The sequence below is a fragment of the Hippoglossus hippoglossus genome, chromosome 17 (genome assembly GCF_009819705.1).
Source record: "Hippoglossus hippoglossus isolate fHipHip1 chromosome 17, fHipHip1.pri, whole genome shotgun sequence".
NCBI classification, from domain to species: Eukaryota; Metazoa; Chordata; class Actinopteri; order Pleuronectiformes; family Pleuronectidae; genus Hippoglossus; species Hippoglossus hippoglossus.
In genome coordinates, this window is record NC_047167.1 from 11,210,922 (window position 1) to 11,238,875 (window position 27,954).

At 42.0% G+C, this 27,954-nt stretch overlaps 2 protein-coding genes and 1 long non-coding RNA gene across 5 annotated transcripts; 2 read left to right on the forward strand and 1 right to left on the reverse strand.

The window, feature by feature from the left end:
* Nucleotides 1–1,344: 1,344 nt before the first annotated feature.
* LOC117778141 (nuclear receptor ROR-beta-like) lies at nt 1,345–16,426 on the forward strand. Its single transcript, XM_034613446.1, has 10 exons — nt 1,345–1,916; nt 8,572–8,657; nt 8,764–8,905; nt 9,442–9,966; nt 10,963–11,084; nt 11,272–11,404; nt 11,665–11,772; nt 12,686–12,796; nt 13,636–13,748; nt 13,844–16,426. The coding sequence occupies exons 1-10, from the start codon at nt 1,910–1,912 to the stop codon at nt 14,003–14,005; spliced, it is 1,509 nt and encodes a 502-aa protein (XP_034469337.1). The 5' UTR covers nt 1,345–1,909; the 3' UTR covers nt 14,006–16,426.
* On the reverse strand, nt 7,610–13,929 carry LOC117778142. 2 transcript variants are annotated; one of them, XR_004616746.1, is made up of 2 exons: nt 13,818–13,929; nt 7,610–9,091 (listed from the first exon to the last, which is right to left on the reverse strand). It is a non-coding gene; the product is annotated as an uncharacterized LOC117778142 (long non-coding RNA). The 2 variants fall into 2 exon arrangements; XR_004616747.1 differs by lacking the exon at nt 13,818–13,929 and adding an exon at nt 9,408–9,548.
* Nucleotides 16,427–17,963: 1,537 nt separating the features above from the next.
* Nucleotides 17,964–27,944, forward strand: LOC117778292 (endophilin-A2-like). Of its 2 annotated transcripts, XM_034613777.1 has the most exons (9): nt 18,003–18,250; nt 20,937–21,005; nt 21,184–21,400; nt 21,629–21,762; nt 21,986–22,144; nt 23,426–23,529; nt 23,909–24,042; nt 24,194–24,250; nt 25,017–27,944. In XM_034613777.1, exons 1-9 carry the CDS (start codon nt 18,206–18,208, stop codon nt 25,202–25,204), a joined length of 1,107 nt encoding a protein of 368 aa, XP_034469668.1. In that variant the 5' UTR covers nt 18,003–18,205; the 3' UTR covers nt 25,205–27,944. The 2 variants fall into 2 exon arrangements, with proteins under 2 accessions (XP_034469669.1, XP_034469668.1); XM_034613778.1 differs by lacking the exon at nt 24,194–24,250 and having other exon boundaries at nt 17,964–18,250; nt 25,017–26,000.
* The last annotated feature ends 10 nt before the right edge of the window (nt 27,945–27,954 follow it).

Consider the following 27,954-nt stretch of genomic DNA (forward strand, 5'->3'; position numbering starts at 1 on the left):
TGGATCAGGGGGCTCCACATTTTCTTCTTGGAGAATAATTAATGGATCAGGACCAGGCATGTTTAAGGGACTGATATTTATGAGTGTGTGCAATTGAAAGAGAATCCAAATAAAAACACAGATCTAGCAAATCTAAACGTGGTTTCATGAGGGGACTGCTGGGCCTTGGAGGAGGTATATACTATACTGATAACCATTGTAGTTTTCTATATTCGGTGAAGTAATGAATCAAATATCATCGCTATAAGTTCTACCAGAGATTTCTGTAAAACTGTCACTTTCAACCTCATGTTTTTAGAGGGAAGTTAACTTGTACTCAAACAATTACAGTGTTCCAGGTCAACACAATTAAAGCAAATACAGAAAGACACTGTGTTCATAAGGTGCAGGCTCTCTGGTAAGCAAAGAACCTGTTCAACAGCTTCTTCCTGTTTGTTTGTTGGAGATATTTTTTTCCGGCAACACCTAATAAAACAAGTATGAATCTTAAAGGGATAGTTCACCCAAAAATGAAAAGTCACTCATTATCTACTCACCACTATGCCCATGGAGGTGGTGGGTGAAGTGTTTGAATCCACAAAAGTATTTCGGAGTTTCAGGGGTAAACAGCGATGCAGCCAAATCCAATACAATTGAAGTAAATGGTGACCAAGTGCCTCCATGCTGCTCCTGTGATGTCATCAAAGTGTTCGTAAGCCCCGACATTCAAATTCAACTCGAAACGGTGTCATTTCAACATGTTTTTAGCCTAAATGTCCACTGAGATCCTTCTCTGGAGCCGCGCTCACGCATGGACCACAGAGGACATTTATGCTTAAAACATGGTGTAAATGACGCTGTTTCGAACAATTTGAATGTCAGGGCTTACAGACACATGGATGACACAACAGGAGCAGCATGGAGCCATTTAATGTTTTTTTCTGGGTTTTTTTTTTTTTACGTTTGAGGAAGTGGTCACGATTTACTTCAATTGTATTGGATTTGGCTGCAACGCTGTTGACCCCTTGAACTCCAAAAGTGTGTTCCCTCCATCAGCATAGTGATGAGTAGATAATGAATTTTTTGGGGGGAACTATCCCTTTAAAGACGGATAAATAGGCTGCGTGGTGCACTGGCTGCATGCTGCTAAGTCAGGGAAGTGGGAGAGGAAGGTGTCTGTTTGAAAGGAGAACTGATTGTGGTTTTTTTTAATCTACCTTCCTGTCGCCTGTTGGAAGTGACAGCAGTTTGTTTCTCATCACTGGGAGAGAAGAAGTGAGCAGCACCAGCACCAGCACCAGCAGCACCAGCACCAGCACCAGCAGCAGAACCAGCAGCTCAGTCTGGTCACTATCTGCCAGCAGCCACCTTAAACTCGCTCCCGAAGGCGCGCCCCCGCCAGTGATGTGAGCGGAGCTGTCGGCAGTGAGATCATGTGAGAGTCCACGCTTGGAGAAAGTAGGTTAGCAGGGTAGACTGAGAGGAAGGCAGGCGGACAATCACAGCTCGGAGAGAGAGAGAGAGAGAGCAGCATACAGAGAGGGGGGGGAGTCGCCGATCGCCAGCACTCTGCCACCGTGGGACTATTCTGTCAGAAAAGAAAAACAGAAAGAAAGTTCATCCGAATCTATTCGTCCTGCGCGTTTAGGATGCGATCCAAAGCGACTTCCTGCACTCTTTTATTCTGTTCGGACCCGACCGAGCGATAAAGGCGAAGGAGAAGAGTTACAGGGTTTTTTTTTTTCTTCTTCTTCTTCTTCCTCCATCTTCTTGTTTTTGTGAAAGCTGCAGCCGGGACCAGGTGAATACTGACAGAGCCAGCGTCCTCTGGCTCCTGCGCTTTTTTCTCCTCCTCGGTCCTGTCACCTCCAGTCGCCACATGTAGTCGAGTTTTTCTTCGCCCTGATCCAGAGACAAGAAAACACCAACCATGAGGGGTGAGTTGCTTCTCGTGTCATAATACAACTGTTTAGTTGAACTTGGGGAGGAAACGTCGCGGGTTTTTGTTGTGCGTGTGTGTTTTTTTTTTTTTAAGTGTCTTGTGCGGCCACATGTGTGAGAACACGAGTTGAAGTGCGTTTTCCTCCCAAATGCGCATTAATCCCTCATGACTGGATTATCTGTGCACAGAGCCCCTGGGGCTGCACGCTCCACTGACGTCCACGCGATCATAAAGACATGGAGCCACTCTTATCCTCCATTCTGCCATATGTTATTACAACAAAAGTATCGTTCATCTGCGTGCACAGTGGGGAAGTGGCTGCAGAGACGCACACATGTGTTGTTTGTGGAGACATGGGAGTCACGTCGCACCTGTGGGTCCTGCTGTAAAATGAGCCGGGGGATTCATGTTCGAGTTATGCAATAAGGGGAGGGAGGGGCGTGAGGGGAGCTTGTTGTTAACCCAAACTAGAATTATGTAATCGAGATGATATTCGGGTTTGTCCGGTTTCTTATCAGGCGAATTTTAAAAACGAAAACAGACAACGTTTTCGCACCAGTTGCATAAAAAAAACACACCAAATATAGCAATTTTCCTGGTATTTATTTACACTCAACCATCTTATTTTTCTTATATTTGTTAGAATTAAACCTCCCTGAGGAGTGTTTGAAGTTTGTACCGTAGTGATTTATGAAAACGTGGACGTGGGCAGTGTGGTTGTGAGGCTGCAGAGCTGTTGTTGTGATGTGGTGACTGTGCCAGCATGGTCGACAGTGTGATGGTACAGGGGGAGAGAGGGACCTGGCTGTTCCACTGACCTAGTTGTGTCACCCAGCATTATACAGCACTGGCAGCGGAGGGAGGGGGAGCGACTGTGGGAAGCGCCGCGCGGCCCGGACGTGCAGCGCCATGTGCAGGGTTACAGGCGGCTGAGTGACGGGCCCGCACGTCGACGTGTCGCCCCCTGACACAGGCCGAACTTGAACTTGCGGGCAGCAGATGGGTGTTATTGACAAGGCAGGCTGTTTGTAGACAGATCTTGAAGAACAAACTGACGGATCATAAATCAATGATTCATACAAAATACTAAAATAGCCTTAAATGTCACATGGAAATCACATTTATTTGAAATGTGTATTTTCTGTGCATGCATTAGATCCACAACATGGCTGCAACCTCTTAAACTTGCATTCACCTGCATCCACTTCTGATTCATTTAAAATTTACAAATCAATTAATCAATCACACTTCATTATAAGTGTTGTATTTTTCAGTTGCTTTGTTTGGTTCGGCTCTCCTGTTGCGTTCCTTGGTTTTTGGTCTGAGCATGGCCAACATTACAGTCCTTTGTTCTGCTGATCAGATAAAGAAATTATCGGCAAGTTGTTGTTTTTTTATTGGGGAGCAAAGAGATGAATATTTGCACTGAAAAGGGGGAGGGATGAGAGAAGCAGAGGGGGCCTCTGGTGGAGGGAGGCTCCCTTTCTGGCAGGATATCCAAAGGTAAACAAACCTTGGCCCTTTCTTAGCCCTTGGCTCTGAAAATGGAGGTTAGTCACTCAGCTTGCTGTTTCCTCACCCCCCCATAAAAGAGCGTCAGCATTTTATTTCTTTAAGCCTCAGTTTTAAACACGCTTTGCAATCACGCATCATTTTTTTTTATAGAGTCCTTTCAGACATTTTGGCACGTTGACAAGACTTTTTTTGGTTGATGTCTGGACCTTGGACGCTTCCTGGACAGAAGAGCGCACTTTGTTTATAACGTGTAAACACAGTGAGAGATCATGGGACTCATGTCATACACTGACACCCGCTGCACGGGGCCTATGAAATTCTTAGCTCTCTAATCCCCCCCACCCTCTCTGTGGGCCTCAACTTGGCCTCCACTGGTATTTGCATCTTTTTAAAATAGAGCCTATTGATTTGAATGCTCTGGCAGCCAGACTGTGTACATGCATTTAGTGTCGAGACTCAACACCATTGTTCTGTTTCAAGGAGAACCATCGACAGGGAGGGAAATGAAAAGATTACTACGACGTATAAAGGGGAATCAGTGAGAAGATCGGATAACAAATAAGCTTTTGTCACGCATCTGAGAATGTAATAGAGGTAACTGAATAATATGGGGATTTAAATATAGAAATAATATAGAACCACTCTCTGAACATGATTTCCAAAGAGAAGGAAAAGACACAACTGCAGTGAATTGTTGTGATACATCTCCGTGCTGAACTGTAGGCCTACACCCAACTGTGAGGCATGACACAACAAGTGCTTCAGACGTACACAGCCCGAGCACACAAGGCCCCCACTCGGAGTGTCTCCACATGCTCAGCCTCCTTATGAGCAGGTCATGAGCAACATTCAAGCACGCCACTGAGACCTGAGTTGATCTGTTGCTTGTCTGCATAGTATCGTGACGCACGTTATAAGCAAACACGAACAACCTGTACCTGGCTTAAAACTGTTTGTGAAATTTTAAAGAGAGAAGTCGTGCACCGAGGATTTCTGCGCATGTGGGGGGTTAAAATGCATTATTCTGTTCGTCACGCCACTGTCACTGACTGGAGAGTACATTAGATGCAGAGAATTGAACTGTTGCAAGGTACAGTCAATGATTTTTTTCTCACTGCCTGTCCCAACACCACCTTACTGAATTAGGCTTTCAGAGATAACACAGGTTACACATTTAGCTGGTTGATAAACACACTGGGGGCAACCTGTTTGCAGCAGAGCTTGTAAAGTGTCTCTTCCCGAGTTCATTTTGTGAAAAGGCCTTGGGTGTGCCGCACAAAGTTGTGGTCACGCTGCTTAAACACCTTTCTTTGTTTGCCATTTGAATGCGGAATTACACGTTATTGAGTGCATTTCCTGCAAACACCTTTAAAACGTTAACGTGTCAGTGGTTGATAAATGTAAAGCACTGCATGTATGAGTCTTCATGCATCATGTTGGCAAAATGAAAAAAGGAGAAGTGGGGTTGATCTTCTCGGAACACGAGGTCTCTCTGGGGAGCAAACGGTGAGATGTCTCAGGCTGATGTTTTAGGTCAACAATGATATTCAGGTTAAAGGTAAACGTTAGTGTTGCTCCTGCTGCTACTATTGTTGGTTGAATTTGACACGTTTGTTTAGTAGGTTTTAATTGGGTATTTACACCTTCACAACAATAGTTGCCAATTAGTTATTTAATAGATAAGTCAATACATACAGCCTACAACTAACTGGCAAATTTTCTGACAATCATTTACGTCACTATTGAGGTAAAAAGTACTGAAAATGCACTGTTGCAGCTTCTTGTGATTTTATTAGTTACAATATGATAATAAACAGAATACAACTGTGTTGTTGACACAGTTGGTCCAAAGTTTAAATATGTTGACTTTGGCTCCAGGACTTTTTTCACGTTTTTTTCAGAGCAAACAATCAATTAATCAAGAAAAAATGGATAACAGAATTCTATCACTGAAATAATAGTTACTTGCAGCTATAGTTTTTCTGTCTCTGCTGGTTCAGCGACACACACAAGCTACCTCTGTTAAATTTCTGCACTATTAATTATTTTTATGTCTATAATTGGTCTAACTGTGTGACAATTTTTCATTCTTCAGGTTATAAAAGATGAAATGACATCAAATGAAGGAACATCAGGGAGATGAATCTCAGTTTGCTGTCAGCGGGTTGCGTTAGAATATCTGCGGAGAGTCAAGAGAAGTGAATGTGTGGTTGTAGCAGCAGGGGTGGGTGGCTGGGCATCTGTGTAATTCTGGCTTCCAGCAAAGGACAAGAATAGAACAGGTTGAGGCAGAAGCTCAATGTCAAAGAGAGGGGAGGGGGCCGGATAGCTGACATTCAAGTCCTGAGTTTGTCTGCTTTGGAGCGGACTGTGGCCAGGCATAGAAGGGGCTGTTTGAGTCCACATGAAATATGTTTTTTCTCTCGCAGCACAATGTTGGATTATTGCATAAACATCAGCACATACAGAAATAGACTTAATTGTAAATCAGAAATGTGTCTTGTGTTAGAACTGAACTGGTAAGTGCAGTTCTTCTAGCCTCATCACCGCAGCCTCTCTTGGTTCATTTTGCTGTTACATAACACGGACCAATTTTCTAATGCAACTTATGAGCCTTCAGGGAAATGTTTTATAGGGGAAGTCTGAGCGTCGTCCAGATCCACCTTAAAACTGGTCTGCGGAGAGACCTCCTCCCTCTCCCCCTGCAGTGGGAAAGTGTGTCAGTAGGACAGAATGTCCACATGAGCTGACAGGCCACAGCGCCGACTGACAGATGACTCAGCCAATGCCGAGGAGGCTGGGACAGCGCTCAACCACTATGAAAGGGGAGAGTCGGCAGAGGGCGGGTCCTCGGTGTTGCTAGAGTGAGCCCTGAATGAGTGTTGTGAGGAATGCTCACAGACTAGAGTTATATAATTAAGAGATGAGGGAGGGGTGGAGGGGAACCTGAGAGAAAAAGAGGAAGGGAGGGCGGGAGGGGGAAGAGGGAGATATTTTTCCATTGCATGCCTGCAGCTGCCCTGATCAGTTAGAGTATTTTAGTTTCAGCAGAGAGAGACGGCCGACTGCGGCGTTTAAGGAGGTGGAAATTTGTGTTTTCCAATACCTAAGAGTGCAGCAATTCCTCCTCAATCAGTGGTTTTCCACACATCGTCCCAACACAACCGAAAAGGCACAAATACATATTTTAATAAATCAGATGACAAGGCGAAGAAGCAGCAATCATACGATATAGTTGCTGTTGTTGTTTTCACCTCAATCGAGAAAGAAGGAGTCTTTGTTATATGTGCAAGGGTCATGTGATTCCCTATCTGTTTGTGTACTCTGTTCCCTCATGGGGGCCACATGAAGGGTGCAGACAAACACAGTTCACAGCAAGTTATCGCCTCTTGTACTTGTTGTGGGAGGGATTTTCTGCAAGGTTGTTATTTTCAAGAGAAAAAGATAAAAAATATATATAAATACACTGTATATGACCTATTTGATGCTATTACATCCTGTTTTAGTTTTTTTCATTGTCACACTCGGGTGCAAAGTGCAGGATTTGACTCAAGCACTGATGTGTTTTAAGTTTCTTAACTGTGTTAATAATTAGATAATAATAATAATAAAATATTTTAGTGCTTTTCAGTTAGTCACATGTTTCACAGACACAACGCAGCAGGGTTCAGGGGTCATTCAGCATCGTAAAAGAGAGACAGGAAAGACATAAGAAATAGTCAAAGATCGGTGGACAAAAGGTTGTATTAAAAGCCTCCAGGTGAAAGAAGTCAGTGCTGTTTGCTATCATGACATTTACAAAAACACATGATCACCCCTGGTCATGAGATAATGTCTTAAGAAGAAGACTGACCTCAGGAGAACAGGAGCTATTACACTGTCAGTAAAATATTACATTAAAATCTGTGAACAGGAGCCTGTGTCTGAACCTGTAACACTGTCAGTAAAATATTAAATTACAATCTAAAAACATAAGGCCTCCTAGGGACAGGAGGCGAGGAGAGGTGCAACATAACAAAAGCCTCGCAGATGCATTTTGTATCAGTCGGAGGCCGGAAATAGACTTCTTATTGAGCCCAGAGTACATGGGGGGATACAGTAGTCTGACTGTGACTAGATAAAAGCATAGGGCAACCTTTTTCAAGGATGACAGAAGATACAAAGGAGCGACTGTAATCTTGCCAAGGCTTATAGCCGGAGAAAACAACATGATAGCGCAACAGAAGCAGGACAGGATCAGAGGGGAGAGGCCTGAAATAATTAGGTTAGGGGAAAAAGTAATAAAAGGATGACAGATTTTATGTGTGCAAGCAAGGACAATCTGCTACATGTCACACTTTAAATCAAATATACAATATACAACACACATAGTGTTTATCATTAGCATTGGAAATTGTCTATTTGTCCAAAGGGCTACAAAGAAATGGAAAATATTAAGGGTTAATAAATGATTCACTGGGTAAGACTAGAAAAGGAAGAAAGAGGAAGAAACAAATAAAATAGAAAAAGAGACTTCAATTTTACGCATCAACACTGATATAAACAACACAACCAGCTGTTTCTAAAGCAGAGCCCAGATCGAGGAGGATTCAGTACATCATTTACAAGTCGAGAACAATATTTATAAAATATATTTTTGGCCATTTCGCCTTAACCGCCAGGACAGTAACTTGAGAGAATGTGGGGAAGACATGCAGCAAAGGGCTGGGTCGGAACCGAACCCATGGTCGCTGCAGGAGGAACGAAGCCTTCTTCGCAAGTTGAGAACAGTTGTAGCGCAGCGTAGACGTGTCACAATCAAAGTTACACAACATCTTGGATTAAATCAGTAGTTCAGACAAGTCCCACTGACTCCCCTCAGAGTGAAGCAGGCAAGGAATAAATGCCAAATATGGGCTTCTGTGAAAGTGTTTTGTCTGAATGGATGTATCATGTTACCGAGTTGTGTTAGTGTATAGTTATTAACTATACTTTGGCAACAGTCCACAGTACGACTCAAGCCAAAGAGGTAACTCCTGAGCAGATGTTTGAGACTGACTTTCCAATCTGATGTGCAGCTTTCTATGTTCGTTTGAGTCACATGAGGCTGCAGCTTTCTGACCCCTCTCTCGTCCCTCTTGTTTTCTGTCCTGCAGCTCAGATAGAGGTCATCCCCTGTAAGATCTGTGGGGACAAGTCCTCAGGAATCCACTACGGAGTCATCACCTGCGAAGGCTGCAAGGTGAGGAGGAAACCCGGAGGCTGCCGGACCTAAATTTTAATCAACCTGTTTTATTTAAAATGTGCAGGCACTCATTGTGTGTGTGTGTGTGTGTGTGTTTGTCTAGGGTTTCTTTCGGCGCAGCCAGCAGAACAATGCCATGTACTCATGTTCCCGCCAGAGGAACTGCCTGATTGACCGAACTAACCGTAACCGCTGCCAGCACTGCCGCCTACAGAAGTGTCTGGCTTTGGGCATGAGCAGAGATGGTAAACACAACGCACTGTAACCACAACATTTATTTAAACTGAAGCTTTGACTTACAAAGGACAGGTTTAGTGGAGATTTGTGTGTGTGTGCGCCTTTAATTTAAAGCTGATACCTGGAGAATTCGAAGCCCTCAGCAGTAATGTTCCACAGCTGTTGTAGCAGAGCTCGCCACACGTTCCCCTCTCCTGTGGACCGCAGAGAGAAAACAAATATGGTATATGGACTGAGGAGGTGATGGACTGTCATCATTCAAACTGGATATAGAAACAGGAACATACAGTACTTGCAGATAAGGTGGCAGAAGGAATCTCATGTGAGCCAGGAATATCTCACAGTTGGACTGAGGTCACAGCTACAGATGTGAAGGTTTTAGTTTGACGACAATAAATTGCAAATATCCCTGCACAAATGCAAAAACTAAAAATGGACTTAGTTTTATCAAAATAAACACATCTCAACCATGCAGTGTGAAGTTACAGTTGAGATTAGGTTCCATTTTACTAAAAACAAATGTATTTTCTTTTTCTCTCTGCAGCCGTGAAGTTTGGTCGCATGTCGAAGAAGCAGCGCGACAGCCTCTACGCTGAAGTGCAGAAGCACCAGAAGGCCCAGGAGTGTGCGGGCTCTGGAGGCAAAGGCTCCACCACTCTGTCTTTACCCAGGGACGATGGAGTCTGCGGAGGCAGTGGGGAGGACGGTGAAGAGGGCCTGAGCCGGTCCTACAGCAGCGGGGGCTCCAGCTCCACCATCAGCGACCTAGACGACATCGCAGCGCTGCCTGACCTGTTCGATCTGCCGCTGACCCCCGAGGAGGCCAGCGAGTACTGCAGCCTGGAGCTGCTCGGCGGGGGCACAAGCACCGGCAACACCTCCAACTCATCGTCCTCGTCTTCTTCCTCCTCCTCATCCTTGTCCAATCAGAATTCCCCACAGCAGACTGTACTGGACGGGACGGACGGCACTGGGATACAACTCCTGCACACAAACTCTCACACGCATGTGCTGCTGGGACACACACTGCTGGACCATCTGCCTGATGACTGCTCAATAACAGACCTTGGTGAGTAGTATCACTGAATTCTCCTTTTATTCCCACTTTACAAACAGTGTGTGTATTAGTTATTCTCAGTGTATATTAGCAAGCCCTTTGCAACTTAGTAGAAAATCAGGCCCCAATACAAGGTGGCAGATTTTGTATGGTCTGCTTTTTGTAATGTGTCATATTGCTCACATTTTTCACTTCCTGCTTTGTGCTCTGCAAACTAAAAACTTCTGTAAAATGATTCACATTAAAACTGTCCTGAGCAGCTCAGGTACCGTAAATCCTTTATTGTGAAACATTTACTGCAACTGCGTAGTATTTATAAGAGCAGTAAACACGGCAAAACAGAATGAATCATAAATAATAAATCAATGACCGAGAAGAGACTTTCTCTGTAAAGAGACTATGGCAAGGGGATGCTCTACGGGGAACAAACTACTCTACAAATGTCATATGGGTAGTGTTCATTTACTTTAGTTTCATTACCTGACCATTATCTGAGTACTGGATCTTATTAGGGACCTTACAGTACATTATCAGGGGCAGATCAAGCAATAAAGCTGTAGTGGTATTTATTTTTAAGAGGTTGGAGACATTTTTCAGAGCTGGTGTCTCTGGAGACCTTGAGGGAGAATGCATTTGTGTTTTATTTTACATCTTGTCGGCAACAACAAACCGCAAGGAGGTTTTAAAAGGGTCTCTGGGGACTTTTAAAAGAAGCTGTAGGTAAATATTGCGGCTGCTGGATATAATAAGTGCAGGAGGTGTAGGAGATGCTAACTTCTGCTAAAATAAGCTGATGAGCCAGTAGCACTCTGTATGTCTTTTTCGGGGCCAACAGCATTGCAAAGCTCATTAGTTCCTTACTCAAGATCACACCAATGCCCTGCTCTGTGAATAGGTGCAGTAAACAACACCCAAGTTCCACCCTGCCGCTATCTCTCAAACCTACCACCACCAAAAATAATCTGTGAGTGTGACAACACTGATGTTTGTGCTTATTTTGTTCCACAGAGCGCATCACTCAGAGTATTGTTAAGTCTCACTTAGAGACGTGTCAGTACAGCGCTGAAGACATGAAGAGATTCACCTGGGTACAATACACTCCTGAGGAAACACGTGCTTTTCAGAACAAGGTACACGATCAAGCCCAAAGCTGTTTGTCACAATCATCAGTAACATGTATTATTATTAACTCCTGCTTCTAAAACATCTTGTTGTTGGGTAGAGATTAAATATCTTCCACTGAAAATATCTGTTATCTGTTTTGTCTGTGCACGCACTGAAGCTGATTGTGTATTTCCGATTATGTCACTGTTTCAGTCAGCTGAGTGGATGTGGCAGCAGTGTGCCCACCACATCACCAACGCCATCCAGTACGTGGTGGAGTTTGCAAAACGCATCACTGGCTTTATGGACCTATGCCAGAACGATCAGATAATACTGCTCAAAGCAGGTGAGTGCACAGTCTAAAGTACTCCCAATAAATACTTCAGCAGACTTAATCCATACAAAGGAAACAAAGGAATTAATTCTCTGAAACTTGCTAACTTTAGTTCCTTCCTCTGCTTTGTCTCCAACCTTCTATCTTTGCCTTTTTTATGCCATCTTTTCATTTGTTTTAATATGGACCTTCTATGTCCCTCCTCTTTCCTCTTCTGTCTCCATCTCTACATCTCTCCATGTCTGTGCCTCTATCTGTGGCTGACCTTTCAGGCTGCCTGGAGGTGCTGCTGATACGTATGTGCCGAGCGTTCAACGTCAACAACAATACCATCTTCTTCAACGGAAAGTTCGCTCCGGCCCAGTTCTTCAAAGCTCTTGGTGAGGAGCAGATCGGGTGGGAATGTAAATTGTGTCACCTCTAAGACATTCAGATAATTGACGGGGTCACACACTGAAGCATCTTATGCATCTCGTGCCTTATGTAAGCTGGAGAGTCTTTTTCATTCGCACTGTGCCCTAATTGCTGTCAGAACACACCAGCTGTGTATGAAAATGCCAGGGCTCTCACTGTTCTCAATCCATTATTGACACTGATGCCTCTGCAATGACTCATCATTTGAAATAACACATACCATAACTGTGCTTATTCTTCTGAAAATGTTTCTGGAAGAAAGTCGTTTCAGTTTCCGTCTCGTCAACAGCAGTTTGTTAAAGCTGAATCGTGTCGGTTCCATTAACTGTTTAACAATACACCCTAATGGAGGAATTGAAAAAAACACTTAAGCGCACATGAAAACAGTGTGATAAACTAATTTAAGGAACAATTTGCCATGTCTAATTTTAAATGATGGATAGTGTCTGTCAGTACAGCAATTCTGTCTCTGCTGTCATCATGACATTTCACAACATTTTCATAGCATCAAATTAAATCCAAAGTTATATTTGATGTTTTACTTTTTAGTTAGGTACATGTCCCATCAATTAACATGGAGGAGGCAGGATTTCTAACCTGTACTGCAGCCAGCCACCAGCTGGTGATTGAGACACTTTGGCTTCACTTTTAGGGAGCAGTCATGCAGTCCATCTTTATAAACACTCTATGAGTCAGACAGACGTTATTGGCATTAAGAAAGACGTGTACATTTGAATTGTGGTATTTTCATTGTCGGCCACAGTAGCTCAGTGATTACACACCAGTATCTCCTACATCAGTTGTCATTTTAAGGACCATTTAGGTCTTCAGACTGTTGTTTTTGACAGTGAATTAAATCAATATCCTGTGTTTTTGCAGGTTGTGATGACCTGGTCAGTGCAGTGATCGACCTTGGAAAAGGACTCTGCCGTCTACAGCTGTCTGATGAAGAGATGGCTCTGTTAAGCGCTGCCGTCCTTCTTTCCTCAGGTGAATATTCTTCCTTCTATTTCTATTTCTCGCCCACAAATACTTTCATAAGCACAAACATGGTCAAGAGGGAAGCAGCTATTATATTATGGAATAACAGCAGTCCATTTGTTTTGTCCTTGCTAAAGGAAGAAACACTGACTATAAGATGTCCATTTTCAACATAAATATTCTAAACAATATGCTTTTTGTTGTCGATATCTTTCACATGTAGGTTTTCAGTTCACTATTGCAGATTGATATACTTTTAATGAATTTGCATTGTAAAAATTGTCTCTTTTTTTTGGAGTATCAAAGTATTCACATTAGGTCATTTTTAAATTTGTGGGGGATTCCAAAAGCTGTCACCTTAGGTTTGAATATTTTACTCATTGTCAAGATCATATTATATCAATCAAATAAACCTAAATACATAAACACTTTAACACTTAAATACACATGGAATATTTTTTTAATATTATTCATCATACTCATCTATATCAGTCACTTTACTGCAAGTGTGTGTTCTTTGCACCCTTGTTACCTTCGACTTGTGTTTACTTATATTGAAGAACTTTATTTTATACTTCTTTTGCTTATTTTTAAATTGTATTAATATTGTTATTATTATTGACAATTTGATTTGCGGATGATACTTTTTAATGGTTTTTTGATTTATGGTAATTTTGTTGTACTTAATGCAGGATGACTTAATGAAGTTCTTGAATGTAGAATGAAGGGCTTACACAGAATACAGACAGCATGGTGTATGGTCATTTGATTTTAACAGCCGTAAAGCTACTTAAGGAGAATTAAACAGAGGAAACTGTATGTTAACGGTAAATGCTTTTCTCCTGTAGATCGACCCTGGTTGACAGAAGGCCAAAAGATTCAGAAACTCCAGGACAAAGTCTACCTGGCTCTGCAGCACAGTCTACAGAAGAGCGGTGCTTCTGACGAGAAACTGGACAAGGTAAAGCCAAACAGTCGCAACTTCTACTTCTTTAACATGTACAGTTTTGTGACAGACCCAGAAACTTACCTTGTGTATCTCCTCTGTCCCCACAGATGATGTCCAAGCTGCCCATAATGAAGTCTATCTGTAACCTCCACATCGACAAACTGGAGTTTTTCCGTTTGGTTCACCCAGAGACCGCCTTCAGCTTCCCGCCACTGTACCGGGAAGTTTTTGGCAGCGAGATGTCTCTGCCGGACTCCACAGACAGCTAGACAGATAGATAAACACACAAGAGAGATGGAGAGAGTGTATTGAGGGGTAGGGAAGCAAAAAGCAGGGACAAAGAAGGATAGAGATGTTGAAGCTCAAAAACCAGCAGTTAAGAGACAATCCAGGACTTGTAATACTTCGTCTCCCATGATCCCAAACTATACCTCCACTTTCCCAGCAGGCAAAGCACCTTACACTACAGACCACACATGCTTATGGTCCTCTGCATATTGTAGCATTAACAACGAGCGGATGGACACCGTAAAATAATGACAACACAGCAGCCCGCTTAGCATGAAACAGCTCCAAGCTCTAGGACTTGTTTTAAGATCAGATCCGCTGTGGATCACCCAAACAGTTATGAATGTACCTCATTGATGAGCACCAGTGCACAAGCCAGAACCCAACAACCGTGAATGTACGATCCCTGCCACTCCAAGACACATTGTGTTAGAATGAAGTCATATTGATCACCAGGTCTCGCAGTTAATACAGCTCTCAGTCAGTAGTTCTCTCTGTAATAAAGCATCTCAGTATGATACACCTGTGTATTCATACAGACAATATCTGACCATTACTTAGGGACCAAGATCACAAGTCATTTTCTCTGCTATAAAACGAAAACACAGATACGATATGACTCGTGGCTTAGGCCGACCTCCCACATCATTCGAGAACCAGTCTCACACACATTTAGACGGTGTTCGGTGCTGCCTTTTTTTGTAGGCTCTTGTAATGCAATGAGAAACCTCAGTCCCACACACCCCTTTCCTTGTAAATGCCACTTAGAGACAGGACAAGAAGAAATTATCTTTAATTTATATACACATTTATAAACAAATATTTTAAATAAGAATGTAAATAGATGACTATATAAGTATATGGAGAGAGTCAGAGTGTGTGTTCAGAGAGAAAGGCAGAGGAGTGGATCGTGAGTTGTAAAGGAGGGAAAGAAAAGATGGATGCGTGAGGATAGCTGATTTTTTTTGGACTCAAATGATTTTTCTGGACTATTTTTCCTCTCTTTGAAGGACTCTCAGGTTTTCGTGACAAAAGACCCCAGCAAACCCAGCTGGGGGGTTACGCGCGGTCATCAGGCAAGCAACGGGGTGGACACTTGTTGCTGATGCAACACAGCAGGGGAGGCAGTGTGCCCAAACAAAGGCAAAACAAAGAGAAAAACATTGCCGTCTTCTTGCATTTGAACTGGGAATTTTCAGTTTGCACTGTGGCTGCACCCGCGCCCCTGCCTAAAGAGACAAGAGGACAAACAGGACACTAAGGAGAAGAGAAAGCGAGGCAAAAGATGACTTCATGAACTGTAAAATAAAAGCAGACACAAAGGGTCTGCCCCCCTGTTTCTAACCAGCAGTCAGAAGAGTAGGTGTAGTATAATTATCTTTCACTCATAATGTTTCAGTTAGTTAAAGGCTGGGACAATGATGGTCCTCCGTGTGTATCATAAACCCTTCCTGCTGGTTGGAGCAACTGTATTATTGTGTACATTTGCTGTTCCTCTCTCCTTTAGTCCGAAAACCCAGCACTTGTCAGAGTACCAAGCACTTATACTTTCCTCTTTCTCACTGGACACTAGTCTAAGACCAGACAGAGCTACCAGCTGCCCCCCTGAGTTGGGCCTCAATGCCAGTAAGACTCAACCATTTTTAGTCTGTTTGATTACTTTTGTGTTTTATTCCACGTCTGTCACACAACGTCACCCGTAACAGTTTAGATTTGTCATGTACATAAAGTAACACACTTCTGGAAGGTTGTAAAAGCATTGAGAAAATTCAAATGTCTTACTTGGGTTGCTGTGAAGTTCTCGAGCAGAGTCCGGGGGGACCTGCCGTTAGCCGCTCAGGGAGCTAGCTGTGATCTCTCGTCCCTTTATTACCAGTGTCGTCTTTTAGCCTTGTACTCCTCACACCTTTGCACCTAAGATGAGACCCATAACCATAATCACTGTGGACGTAAGTTCTATTTTTGTGAATGTTACTCACAAAGTGTCAAAGCCCTTCCCGTTTGTCCTAATATTGTAACATTAAATTTAAGAAGCTGAAATTTAAAAAAAAGAAATCAGTTAGAGTTCAAAAATGGATTTCATTATTGGGTTTAATGTTTCTTTTGCTGTGATTTTCATTGATTTGTCGGTCTTTATCCACCTTTTTTCTTTACGTGTCCCGCCTTTTTGTCTTGTAAAGTCTGTGATCTATTTTTTTTTAATTGAAGAAAGATTAGGAAGGGTACAAACAACAAAAGAATAGTTTGTCTTCCTTCTCTTTCTCTCTGTGACAAAATGTACAAGAGGTATATTACTAGTCCAAAAGTATCTGAGTCACACAGCTCGATATATATTGTTGTCCAATGGGATACCTTATATGTGGTTTTAAGAATGTAATAAATTGTTTCATTTTCTTTTGAAATGTTTCACTGAGTCTCATTTAATCTTGAGTTTTTGCTTTCATATCAGTAAATATGTAGCTTGTCTCTGCATGTTAACTTAACCGATGGTCTCTCAAATCATTTGATCTAATATTATACTGTGCATACTCTATTCTTTCCATGCCATTCATTTTAACTGTTATTGGATTGTCAAAAAATTAATCAGCAGCAATTGATCCGCAGCTCATTTGAGGCATCAATCGATCAAGAACTCCAAGAAGAATGTTTTGACTGCAGCTTCTTATATACTAGGATTTGCTGTCAGGGCTTGGCATAAACAATACCAGTAATTGTTGCAATATCATTTTCATCAATAGCAATATAACAAAGCTCCAATATCAACATAATGCGTATGCATTGTGTAAGCACAGTGAGGAGGTATAGCACATAATTGATCTACCTCAGATTTGTAATATGTTTTAATGCATTCCTCATTCTCTGAAATATAAAAGAATTTCAATCCGGACTTAAAAGAAATAATGTGAAATGTATCACGATAATTATTGATTGATATGAAACATTTTATCCATGTGATGGGCCTTTTTACAACCATTTTTGACATTTCATATGTTCCTTGGAATAATTTGACATAGCATAGCTTTATTCACACGTTTAGTTGTGAAAGAACAACACAAGCGAGAGTTCTTGGAAAGTTATTAGACGTGTATTCACCAAGTCAACACAGAATACCTATAACATGATCATCTGAAAGGGTGTATCTGGAAACTTTTAAGGAACCTCCCTGGCAGAATGAAAATAATGCTGACCACTTCTTCAAACGTAAAAAAAAGGACATCATAAAATGGCTCCATACTTCCCCTGTGGTGTCATCCATGTGTCAGTAAGCACTGAGCACATTTACACCGTGTTTTTAGCCTAAATGTCCACTGTGATCCTCATCCGGAACCGCGTTGGCTTAAAACAGTGTGTAAATGTACTCTACGAGTTTCGAGTCGAATATAGATGTCAGGGCTTACAGACACTTGGACACCACAGGAGCAGTATAGAGACATTTTATGTTTATTTCTGTTGGGGTTTTTTTACGTTTGAAGAAGTGGTCACTATTACTTCATTTGTATTGGATTGGACTCGAACGCTTCACCCGCCCCTCCATCAGCATAGTGGTGAGTAGATAATGAGTACATTTTCATTTTGGGGTGAACTATCCCTTTAAGTTGCAGAGCTACATCATTATAAATTGCTAGTTACCTTTTACAAATGTCCTACAAATAGAATTTTTTTTTCAAAAGTCGTTTTGCTGTTTTGTTTATTATAAACATAAAGAAGGTAGTAGCTAAAGACAGAATCAGCAAGTGTGTGTGCGTGTTTCTGTACTTATACCTTTGTGAGGACAAAACTACACTGGACATTTTGATCAGTCCTCACTTTTCCAATGGGATGTTTGAGGGTTAAGACTTTTAGGTCTTGGGGTTAGGGTCCGGATTAGGTTAGTGTTCAGCATTTAGTTTGGATGGTTAAGGTCGGGGCTGGCACACGTCAATGAGTGTCCTCACAAACGTGTGGGTGTGTGTGTGTGTGTTGACCCACTTTAGTCCACCAGGATGGAGCCTCCCACACGCAGCCCGGTCCAGGAAACTGAGGTTGCTTAGCAAGTTTTTCTCATCCACGGTGCAAAGTTTGCAGGCGCGCCGCTCTGTTGCTGTTTGTGTTGTAAACCACAGACCCACGTCGACTATTATAAAACACACACCTCGTCCCCTCCGCCGAGTTCCAGGTGGCAACAACACAGACGGTGCAAGATGTCCGTCGCAGGATTCAAGAAGCAGTTTTACAAAGCGAGCCAGGTAAACTAGCCAACCCTCCTAACGCTAGCCGATAGCTAAACAGGCTAGCTGACAGTATGTGGAGTTGAACTGCGCTAGCTTCGGGCTAGCTGGAAAACGTCGTGAAAAAGAAAGCGATAGACGCGGTGTCTTGTTTGAACACTGTGCTTTAACTCGTTGAGACGTAAACGACTAGTTATGGTGTTGTTAAACTCTCCAGTAACTGTGCTGTGTGTGTGTTGTGGCTCACACGTAACGTCAAAGTTAACCCTTCACCGAAACTAGCTAATGCTAATGTGGAGACTTGGCAAGTTAACGTCAGGAGCGTAACAGTCCAAACAACGTTTAAAATACCTATTTACAGCCGACTTCAGGAAAGTACGCACGTATTTACGCATTTTCTTTCCTTCAAGTGTTTTTAATTTAGTCGCAGGTAGGTTAGTTGTTAGTTAGCATTAGCCAGGTTAGTCAAACTTAAAGATGGACGCTAACCTGTTAAAGTTTCTATTGTTATAAATAAGGATCCTCTGATGGTGTGTGTGTGTGTGATTATAGGAGTGTGTTTTTGTTGTGTTTTGCTGTGATCTAAGTGTTAATGCTCTAAAGTGGTGATGGTGTTTGTTATGTGCAGGATTACCCAGCGTTTTCAAAACACTTGTCTGAAGACAAAATTGTGTTGAGGTGACACCATAGTTCTCATGTGACAACATGACACTGTGGCACGATTCATAGACGATGCTGTCATCTCTTAAGTGTTTCCTGTGTTGAAGTTAGCTGACCTGTGGGCGCCCCCGTGTAGCTGGTCAATGTTCATATCTCTGAATTACATAAAGATCTATGATGTCAATCAGGAACAAATGTTGCAAACCATCATATGAATTACAAAGTAGTTTTTTCTTGTTTTAAATTGTAAGTGTTTCCGGTTCTCTTTTTGTAATATAACTTCTGCTCTGTGGGTGTGTACCTTTTAGGAATCCTACTTATGTGAGTACTCTGCCCAAACCAGCTTCCAGCTACCTAAGTACACCAGGAGACACAGATGTGGTCAGTCTGTTGACAACACAGCAAGAAAAACACACTTCTGAATCTGAATGCACACGCATCTCACATTCTTTTGTATCTTAAATCTTTCATTCTTTTAGAACAATTTACTCTGGCACTGGTATTGGGCAAATCCCACTATGAATAATTCAGCTATTGGGAGACACGGTAGAGCTCTCAGCTGTGAAATGTAGAACCGTCCTATACAGAACATCCTGCCCTCCTTTAGCACAAGGCCTGGTCAACAAGTGGCATTCAGGCTGTGAAATGATAGAGGACGGGTGAAGGGAGGATAATCAGTTGTGTAAGTTAGTTCAGTCAGACAACTCGCGTTCAAACATTTATTGCAGCATTAGAACAGGTTTAGTGTTTTAGAGCCGTCTAGGCTCCAACTTAATCACTCCCCCATATGATTACACAGGAATGATGGGAGTGATGAGCAAATACTTGTAACCCCCCCGTTGGAGCCTACAGGTGGATGCTGGGGTGGTGGAGGGGCTGAAGCAACTGGTAGCAATACTGCAGCAGCAGTGCAAGCAAAGGGGATGATGGGAAATTTGTCTCTGCTTAAATAGACCACCTGATAAGGTGGGTGTGTATTATAGATGGTTGTGGAGAGTGAGGTATGTCACATGATGTACAGTATGTCACATGATTGGCGCAGCACAGCTCGAGTTGGCTGCCTGAGCTAGCTCGCAGAACTTGAATCTAGTTAATTTAAATGTGTTTTCATTTGGGTAGCTTGGGGCATTGGTGGAGGTTTATGCTCTCTGAGTGCGATTGTAGTTGAAATTAAAATGCTGTACATTAGACTTGATTATTTGGGAATGCATGGTGCTGTATTATGTCCTATGAACCAGGTAGCAGTAGGTGCTTTGAACAAGAGCCACTTGCCAGGCCTGTGCATTATATAAAGGGGAGAGATTGATTGATGCATCTGGTCATAGGGTTTTATGTGCAATGTGGTGCTAACAGCTGCACCAAATAAAGAAGCACACTTGCGCAACAAGTCTCTGTATGGCCTGCCAGACAACTGGGCAGGATTTTAGAGTTTGTTTGTCTGATGAGAAATGGAGAATGTATGCGCCATGTGTTAGTGAGCATATGCATTTGTGAGTGAGAGCCAGATGACGTTACCATCTGTGTTTAGTAAAAGTATCCATGGATATGGTTGAAGTGTAGGAAACTGCAGTGTGTGTGCTGACCTGATGGAAAAGAGGAAAACGCTTCAGTATAATTCCTTATGAATCGAGACTCTCAGTGCAGAGGAAAGTCTAGTTTGCAGAACTCGTTCCCTGATGCAGAGTTTAGATGGAAAACATGGGCATGAGCATTCCTGGAAAAAAGAAAGTGGTGGAAGATATTAAATACCCCTTAAAGTTTGGAAACAGCAAAAGGGAGGTATAAGTTTAACCTTATTTGAAAACAAGATCCTGCCGTGCAAGAACCAGAAATTCAGTTCTGTTGTTGACCTCACTCTGTACGTGGATACCTGGAAAAAAGAAGACTAACTGGAAAAAACAATAAATAATTAAGTAAATATTCAGTTTGTCATGATGGAGTGCAAATGCGTGTAATTAATGTGTGTATTCATAATCTTACATTGAGACAAGTGAACAATATGAGTGAAGTCAGCCTCATTGCTCTGTTTGCTCTGTCATCACAGTTGATGAGCGAAAAGGTTGGAGGTGCAGAGGGAACCAAACTGGATGAAGACTTCAGGGACCTCGAGAGGGTAATTCATAACTTTTTAAGACCACGCACATAGTTCATGTGGAGTAACAATATCCTCATATGTTGGGCTGTAAAATCGTGTCCATCACAGCTCCTACACACTTGTAAATAGTGTAAAGGCCATACAACTCCGTATATGCACTCTGGTATCAATGTCTCTCCCCGACTTGTATCACCAGAGAGCAGATATTACCAGCAAAGCAGTGGTGGAAGTCATCAATAAAACATCGGAGTATCTGCAGCCCAACCCAGCAACCAGAGCTAAGCTTTCCATGCTCACCACAGTGTCCAAAATGCGCGGACAGCTGAATAGTCCTGGCTACCCACAGCCTGAGGGCCTCCTGGGGGAGTGCATGACAAAGTATGGACGGGATATGGGCGAAGACACTAACTTTGGTAAGCAAGATGGTGTCGGGGAGAGAAGGAGATCAACTTGGATTACAGTAGTGTAATATAATGGTGCATGTTAAAAATGAATTATTTTCCTATTGTTAGAAATAATCTGAATCGTCACTTGTAGTTTTTCATGTTTTCCACCTTACTCACAGAGCTGGTAATTGTTATTATATCCCACACCGTCTAATGCGGGTGTTTTGCATGTTTGTGCTTGTGTGTGCTCTGCAGGTGGGGCTCTTGTAGACATAGGGGAGTCCATGAAGAGGATGGCTGAGGTCAAGGACTCTCTGGATATTGACGTGAAGCAGAACTTTATTGACCCACTGCAGGCGGTTGCTGAGAAGGATATCAAAGACATTCAGGTAGAATCAAAGCATCGGTATGCTTCTGCACGTAGAGTCCAGGCATTGACCAATGAGCTCCACAGTCTGTGTCAGCTGCAGTAATATGAAGTCCAGATGCATGACAGCTGAACTGCATGTGTGTTTGAATCACACTAATGGCATAGCAATTAAAAAAAGATTATAAACAAGAGAAAATCTGAAAATCCTCATCCTCCCATTTCCAACTCGCTCTCTCTCTCAGCACCACCTGAAGAAGCTGGAGGGTCGTCGTCTGGACTACGATTATAAAAAGAAACGTCAAGGTAAAATCCAGGATGAGGAGATCAGACAGTCCCTGGAGAAGTTCCATGAGTCCAAAGAGATGGCTGAGAGCTCCATGCATAACCTGCTGGAAACAGATGTGAGTGACCTGTAGACTAAGCACACTAAGATCTGTCAGACCTGTTTTTAATGCAATAAGTTCATATAAAAACATGCATCAGTTTACCTTCATTACCTTCATCAACAGTCGGTAAAACTGACTGTTATTAATGACACTGAACCAAATTAATATTCCCGTTAGTAATGGAGTCATATACTGAGAGATGCGTGTGCAGTCAGGTTAGTGAGTCTGTCCTTGTTATTCTACTAGGTGAAAGAACACAGGCAACAGCAGTCATATTGAACCATATGTACCAATATTTACATCTCACAATGTTAAAAAAACATATCATTCTTGGCCCAAGTCCAATCCTTCCACCGTGTTTCAAGGAAATCTGTTTATTGGTTTTTGCGTAATCCTGCTTGAAAAACAAACAAATCACATTATACAGTTAAATTTGATTGACAGTAATCTGACAGTGTTTTCTTTCCAAAAATATTGTTATTTTTGAATTATTTTAGCCACAATAATCATATAATTAACATATGTTATAATTACACAGACAAAATATATTATTGCTTGTCCGGCCTCCAGAATAACCTTTTTTACCACTGTCCTGGGACCACCCTGAAAAAAAAACACAATTTAAACCATCCCAAAGTAATTGTAAGGTGTCTCATGGTATTATTATCAATATTGTTATTTATGCCTGTTCCAGAGAGAGAGTGTCTAATTTTAAAAAAGCCTGATCTTCTCTTTCTTTTTTTTTGTTTAATCCATTTTACGTTTTAACCATCATCATTTTACAATATTTTTAAAGTCTCAATCTCTGTTAAGAATTGAACAGTGTTTACACTTTTTCTCTTATATTCCACTCTCCTCTTTTTACCCAACATTTTTCTCGGCCTGTTGTCTCTCGGCTTGTCTCTCCTCTGTGTTTGTATCTCGCTCTCTGACTTGACTCACACTGATTTCTGTGACTACAACAATTGTTAACGCATGGTGTTCGCTGCTCTAAGCTTCTCAGTCAGACAAAAGGACAGAATGTGTCAGGCGACATGCATTCTTATTTTCTTAAGTGCTTAAGTGTGGGCCAGTTAAACCTGTTTTATTGTGTTTATGTCATAATGAGGTGTTTCATGGCTTTTGAGTGACGTGATTGACATAAAGTGCCGTAGTGATAAACAAATGATTGAGATTAGAGACATGAAAAGAAATGGAATGATAACAATTAATCATTGGATCCTTTTACTGAAAGACCCGAGCTGTTCCAGTGTTTGGTCTCCTTCTAAAATAGTTTCTGTGTGCGTGTGTGTGTAGGTGGAGCAGGTGAGTCAGCTGTCCTCCTTTGTGGAGTCTCTGCTGCAGTACCACAAACAGGCCTCGCAGGTCCTGGAGGAGCTTTCCGACAAACTGAGAGAAAGGTCAGCGCCATGACTGCTTTGTGAAAACGACATGCCTTCTGTATGTGTCCTCTGGCTTGTGACGCAGGATGATTCAGCCTTCTTTTCCTGTACTGATCTGATTACAAGTAACGGATGTCAAACAGCAGCAGTGACTGATGCTGAGCTAAAATATTTTTTTTACTGAATCATATCAATTTAGAAAACAATGGGGTTTTTTGGACACAGACAATTCTGTTAGAATCTGTTTTTCTTCCATTAGAATATCAATCTTTCTTTCGAATATCACAAAATAAATAAGGTTGGTTTTGCTTTTAACAATTTACTAGAAATTGTATTAATCGGTGCATCTCCTACTTATAAGCTCAGACATAATGTTTCTTTCTTCTTTCGTATTCAGGGTGAATGACGCTCAGAACCGTCCAAGACGTGAATACGTACCCAAACCCAGACCAGAATTTGACTATGGAGACTTGGAGCCATCCAACGGAGGATACTCACCTGCTGCAATAAACCCTCCGGCTTACTCTCCAGGTAAATTTTACACAGCATATCCTGTGAGAGCTTTGTGAGTTTTCTCGAACATCTGTATGTGTATGTGTGCCAGGCCTGCACCGAGAAGGAATAGATGCAAGTCCAATCCTTCTTTACGACTGATGTGTCTTTCCTTTGTGACATGAACCAGATCCAGAACAATATCATGGTACTTCCTTCCAAAGAAACTCTGTCAGGAGCAAGCCACGTGAGTGGGTAGATGAAGATGTCACTTAACACAGAACTACAATGCGTCTCTCACCTTCACTCACTCTGTTGCACATGCGTGTGGCAGAGGGGTGCACGCTTGTCTGTGTCAACTATTGCACTAACATTGTTGAAGGGTATTTGTTGGGTCCAGTGTCTGCCAGGATCTCAGAACGAGATGGGGCTCGTCAGTATAAGCATTACTGTCTTACCAAGCTGTAGAGACATACAAGCTTTAGCAAACCATTCTCTTGTTGTTGTTATAAATGATCGGTGACTGTGGTATTTTAATGATAATTCAAAGTCAAATTAAAACAAATGATAACAACCATTTTTACCCATAGTCATGGTTTTGCTGAACTGTATGTATCTTACAACCTGTTCCCAGACTGAAACTTCTGAACCTTAAGAAAAATCACTGCCACTGGGTTAACTTTACAGGGAGTGAATCTAATGTCATTCACCTCTGCAGTCCACTGAAAAATGGTCGTTATGATTGGAATGAATTAGTTCACATAGTATCAGTAGCTTGATTTTGATCTTAAGCTTCAGAAGGATTCTTCTCCTCCACCTCCTACTCCACTGATGACTAACTTCCAAACCTTCCATGTTTCATGACTTCACTTGTCACTGGTCTATTCCAGAGTCCTACTGGAAAACATACTGGAGACACACTTCCTCTTATGATCTCCTTTTACAGGAGAATATATTAATTCCTTTTTTTTCCCCTCTCCCTCCTTGCATCTCTCCACCTTTTCTTTCTGCAGCCGAGCCATGCTGTAAAGCCCTGTATGACTTCGAACCAGAGAACGAAGGTGAGCTGGGCTTCCACGAGGGTGACATCATCACCTTGGTCAGTCAAATCGATGAGAACTGGTTCGAGGGCACCTTGCATGGAAAGTCAGGATACTTCCCCAACAACTACGTCGAAGTGGTGGTGCCGATAACGCACTAAAATACAGCAAGGCAAGAGGGGGACGGCAGAGGATGGAAAGGGGGAATGATAAGAGGGTTGTTGACTCTCATTAACCAAAAAATATCTTTTGTTTATTGTAATTAAAGGTAATCATCTCAAGACAGGGACCTTATTTTGAATCCAGGAGTTATTTGACCAAAGCTTTTTCATTATAAGATTGAAAGGATTTTTAAAGATGGTAAGACTGGAGGGATGTTCAACCAGAGAAATGATCACCTGACGTCTGAGTGCATATACCACATCCTGAATCTTTATATTCCATCTCTATGCACCTGTGCACTTTGTACACGACACCTCCAACAAAAGGACTGATGAAGAATGATCAAGATCTGTAATAACCTGTTCGGCAGTATCCACAAACACTAAGAAGTGCAACTACTTTATTCCTATATTACTATTTTATATCCACAATATGAACTGTTCTGTGTATTTCTGATATTGGTACTTCACACATGCACGTATACGCATGTATTTTTCTAAGCACTGTTTTCTACACTCCCACTTTTCACCACTGTGCCTCTGCGTTTGTACTGTCGACATCGTGGACTCAACATGGAGGACAGGCCGCCTTTTGTTGATGTCCAAATCTATCCTCTGCTGACACCTGCTGGTGCTACAGATTTCTAGCTGTTAGAGCGGTGTTCTCATGGCTTATAATATATATGTGTAGACATTAGGGCTGCAACGAGGTTTTGTTTTTTTATGGAAAAAGTAAATTCTCTGATTTCAGTTTCTTATGTGAATATTTTCTGGTTTCTTTGCTGCTTTAATAGCAGTAAAGTGAATCTCTTTAGTTAATGGACAAAATAAGAAATTAGAGGAGTCCATCTTTGGGTTCAGGAAACTCATATGAACATTTTATGGACCAAACATTGCTTAATCGAGAAATTAATCAGCAGATTAAGCGATAATGAATATAATCACGGCCCTAATATACATATATATTAGCTGAGTTTATTTTAGACCAAAAAGTTGTTTGAGGGTCTATGTCTGAAGGACTGTAAGGGTCCATAAATACACTTCTTTTTAATTACATGTATTAGTTAGTTAGTTTATTTACCTAAACTTCAACCATTGTTTTTCAGTGCACGCCACCCTCTTATCTCTTAATACTAGAGAAAGGCTGCACACACTCCCAAACTGTTTATGGCTGCTGCTTGTCAGCAAAAAGGTATTTTATACAGCCTTATTTACAAAATGCCTCAAAGTTTATCATTTAACTATATGTAAACATGTGTTTTCCTTTTTATTTACCTCACAGAAGCAGACATTTGTGTCCATCGCAGTGCAGCTCACTTAATAACGCAACATCATTTTCCCACACCCCGACCTATTTGCATTACACCAAAGCCATAAGCATCAGCCCCTCTGTTTTCTCAGCCTCTAGTGATGCTGCTGGCAGTGTCAGTCACAGTGTTTTGTTGGCTTTCACTCGACTGTTTGTCAGTGAATTTTCAATCTTGTGATTTATTTTCTCCCTCAGCATTTGGGATTAAGCTCCTGCTTTAGTGCTCTTAACCTAAAATTCGGAGCATGTAAATGAATTTGATGTGTTTTGGCTTGTTTTTTGTGGCTCCCTCACGTTTCAGGCTGAAACTGCACCAGACCTGACAGAAAACGCTCGCTCCCAACTATTGTGTTCAGAGTTTACTAATAACGAGTGCGGCCTCTACACAATGGCTGGTTTGAGTTTCATTTAAGCCCATTTACGAGCATGACTATGAACTGCGAGGGTTTGTTCTTTTCACCGAAAAATGCCAACTTTCTCCTCTTGTCATGATCGCCTTGTTAGACCGCCCCCCCCCACCCCACTCATCTCTCCCATCTCTATTTAAAGTGGGAGCGGAACAGACAGGTCTTTTCAGCAGGGAAGGGCACACAGCAGTGGATTATGCTCCCTCCATCCCCCCAACTAGTCTTTATTCACCACCTGCCCCCTGTACCCCTTCCCCCTTTCCTCATTATCTGCTCCCATCCCTATCCCATGGTGCCTCTGGAGCCCGGTCCCCTGGTCCATCCCTGCAATAATCTCCTTGTTATCATAGTATGTGCCTCCTAATGTTATGTTTGCATGTGTCCTATATGTTAGTCGTGCTACGTTTTGGGCTGAAGTGTTTGGCTGTGCTGAATAATAACCGTGTGGTTCAGGTGTGGCTTCTCATGCCTCATTATACTAAATCAAAAGCCGGGAGTAGGAGAGGGGAGCGGAGGGTCAGGGGCTCAGGTTGAGCTATTATGTCGCTTGTATAATGTTGATGATTAATGTCGTGGAACAAAGGACTAAGATCAATTTTTGTGTGCTGTGGCTGTCACAGCTGAAATAGTTGTCTTGACTGCTGCGTACTGACATTTATTGCGGCCCAGTGATGGTTTGTTAAGCACCCATACCCATAAGTGTCCCAATGCTATAACACTATATAAATGAAAGAAGTATTATTGGCCTTTAAAAGATACCTTTACTATGCACAATCGTTTTGTGTGTTTAAGTGTAACCGCTTTGCATGTGTCTTCATTACAGCTGCTGCGTCTGAGGCAATGCCTTCCTTTTGTAACTGTGACTGTGGGGAGACTAAAAGTGGGATTATCCTGGATTATCTATAGGATATGTGGTTTACCTCTATACTTAATGTAATCATATGTGTGTATTGTATATTTTCGTTATGTAAAGGTGAATGGATGCTGTTCATTTGCTTCTTCAAATAAATGTTAAATAATTTGGCTCCCGTGTG

What these genes read in the sequence shown, in the direction of transcription:
- LOC117778141 (XM_034613446.1), top strand. An exon ending in CTGCTCAATAACAGACCTTG is followed by an intron (nt 9,967 to 10,962) that starts GTGAGTAGTATC and finishes TTTGTTCCACAG; the next exon opens with AGCGCATCACTCAGAGTATT. An exon ending in CACGTGCTTTTCAGAACAAG is followed by an intron (nt 11,085 to 11,271) that starts GTACACGATCAA and finishes TCACTGTTTCAG; the next exon opens with TCAGCTGAGTGGATGTGGCA.
- LOC117778292 (XM_034613777.1), top strand. Translation starts at nt 18,206, where the DNA reads ATGTCCGTCGCAGGATTCAAGAAGCAGTTTTACAAAGCGAGCCAG. An exon ending in ACTTCAGGGACCTCGAGAGG is followed by an intron (nt 21,006 to 21,183) that starts GTAATTCATAAC and finishes TTGTATCACCAG; the next exon opens with AGAGCAGATATTACCAGCAA. An exon ending in AGGATATCAAAGACATTCAG is followed by an intron (nt 21,763 to 21,985) that starts GTAGAATCAAAG and finishes TCTCTCTCTCAG; the next exon opens with CACCACCTGAAGAAGCTGGA.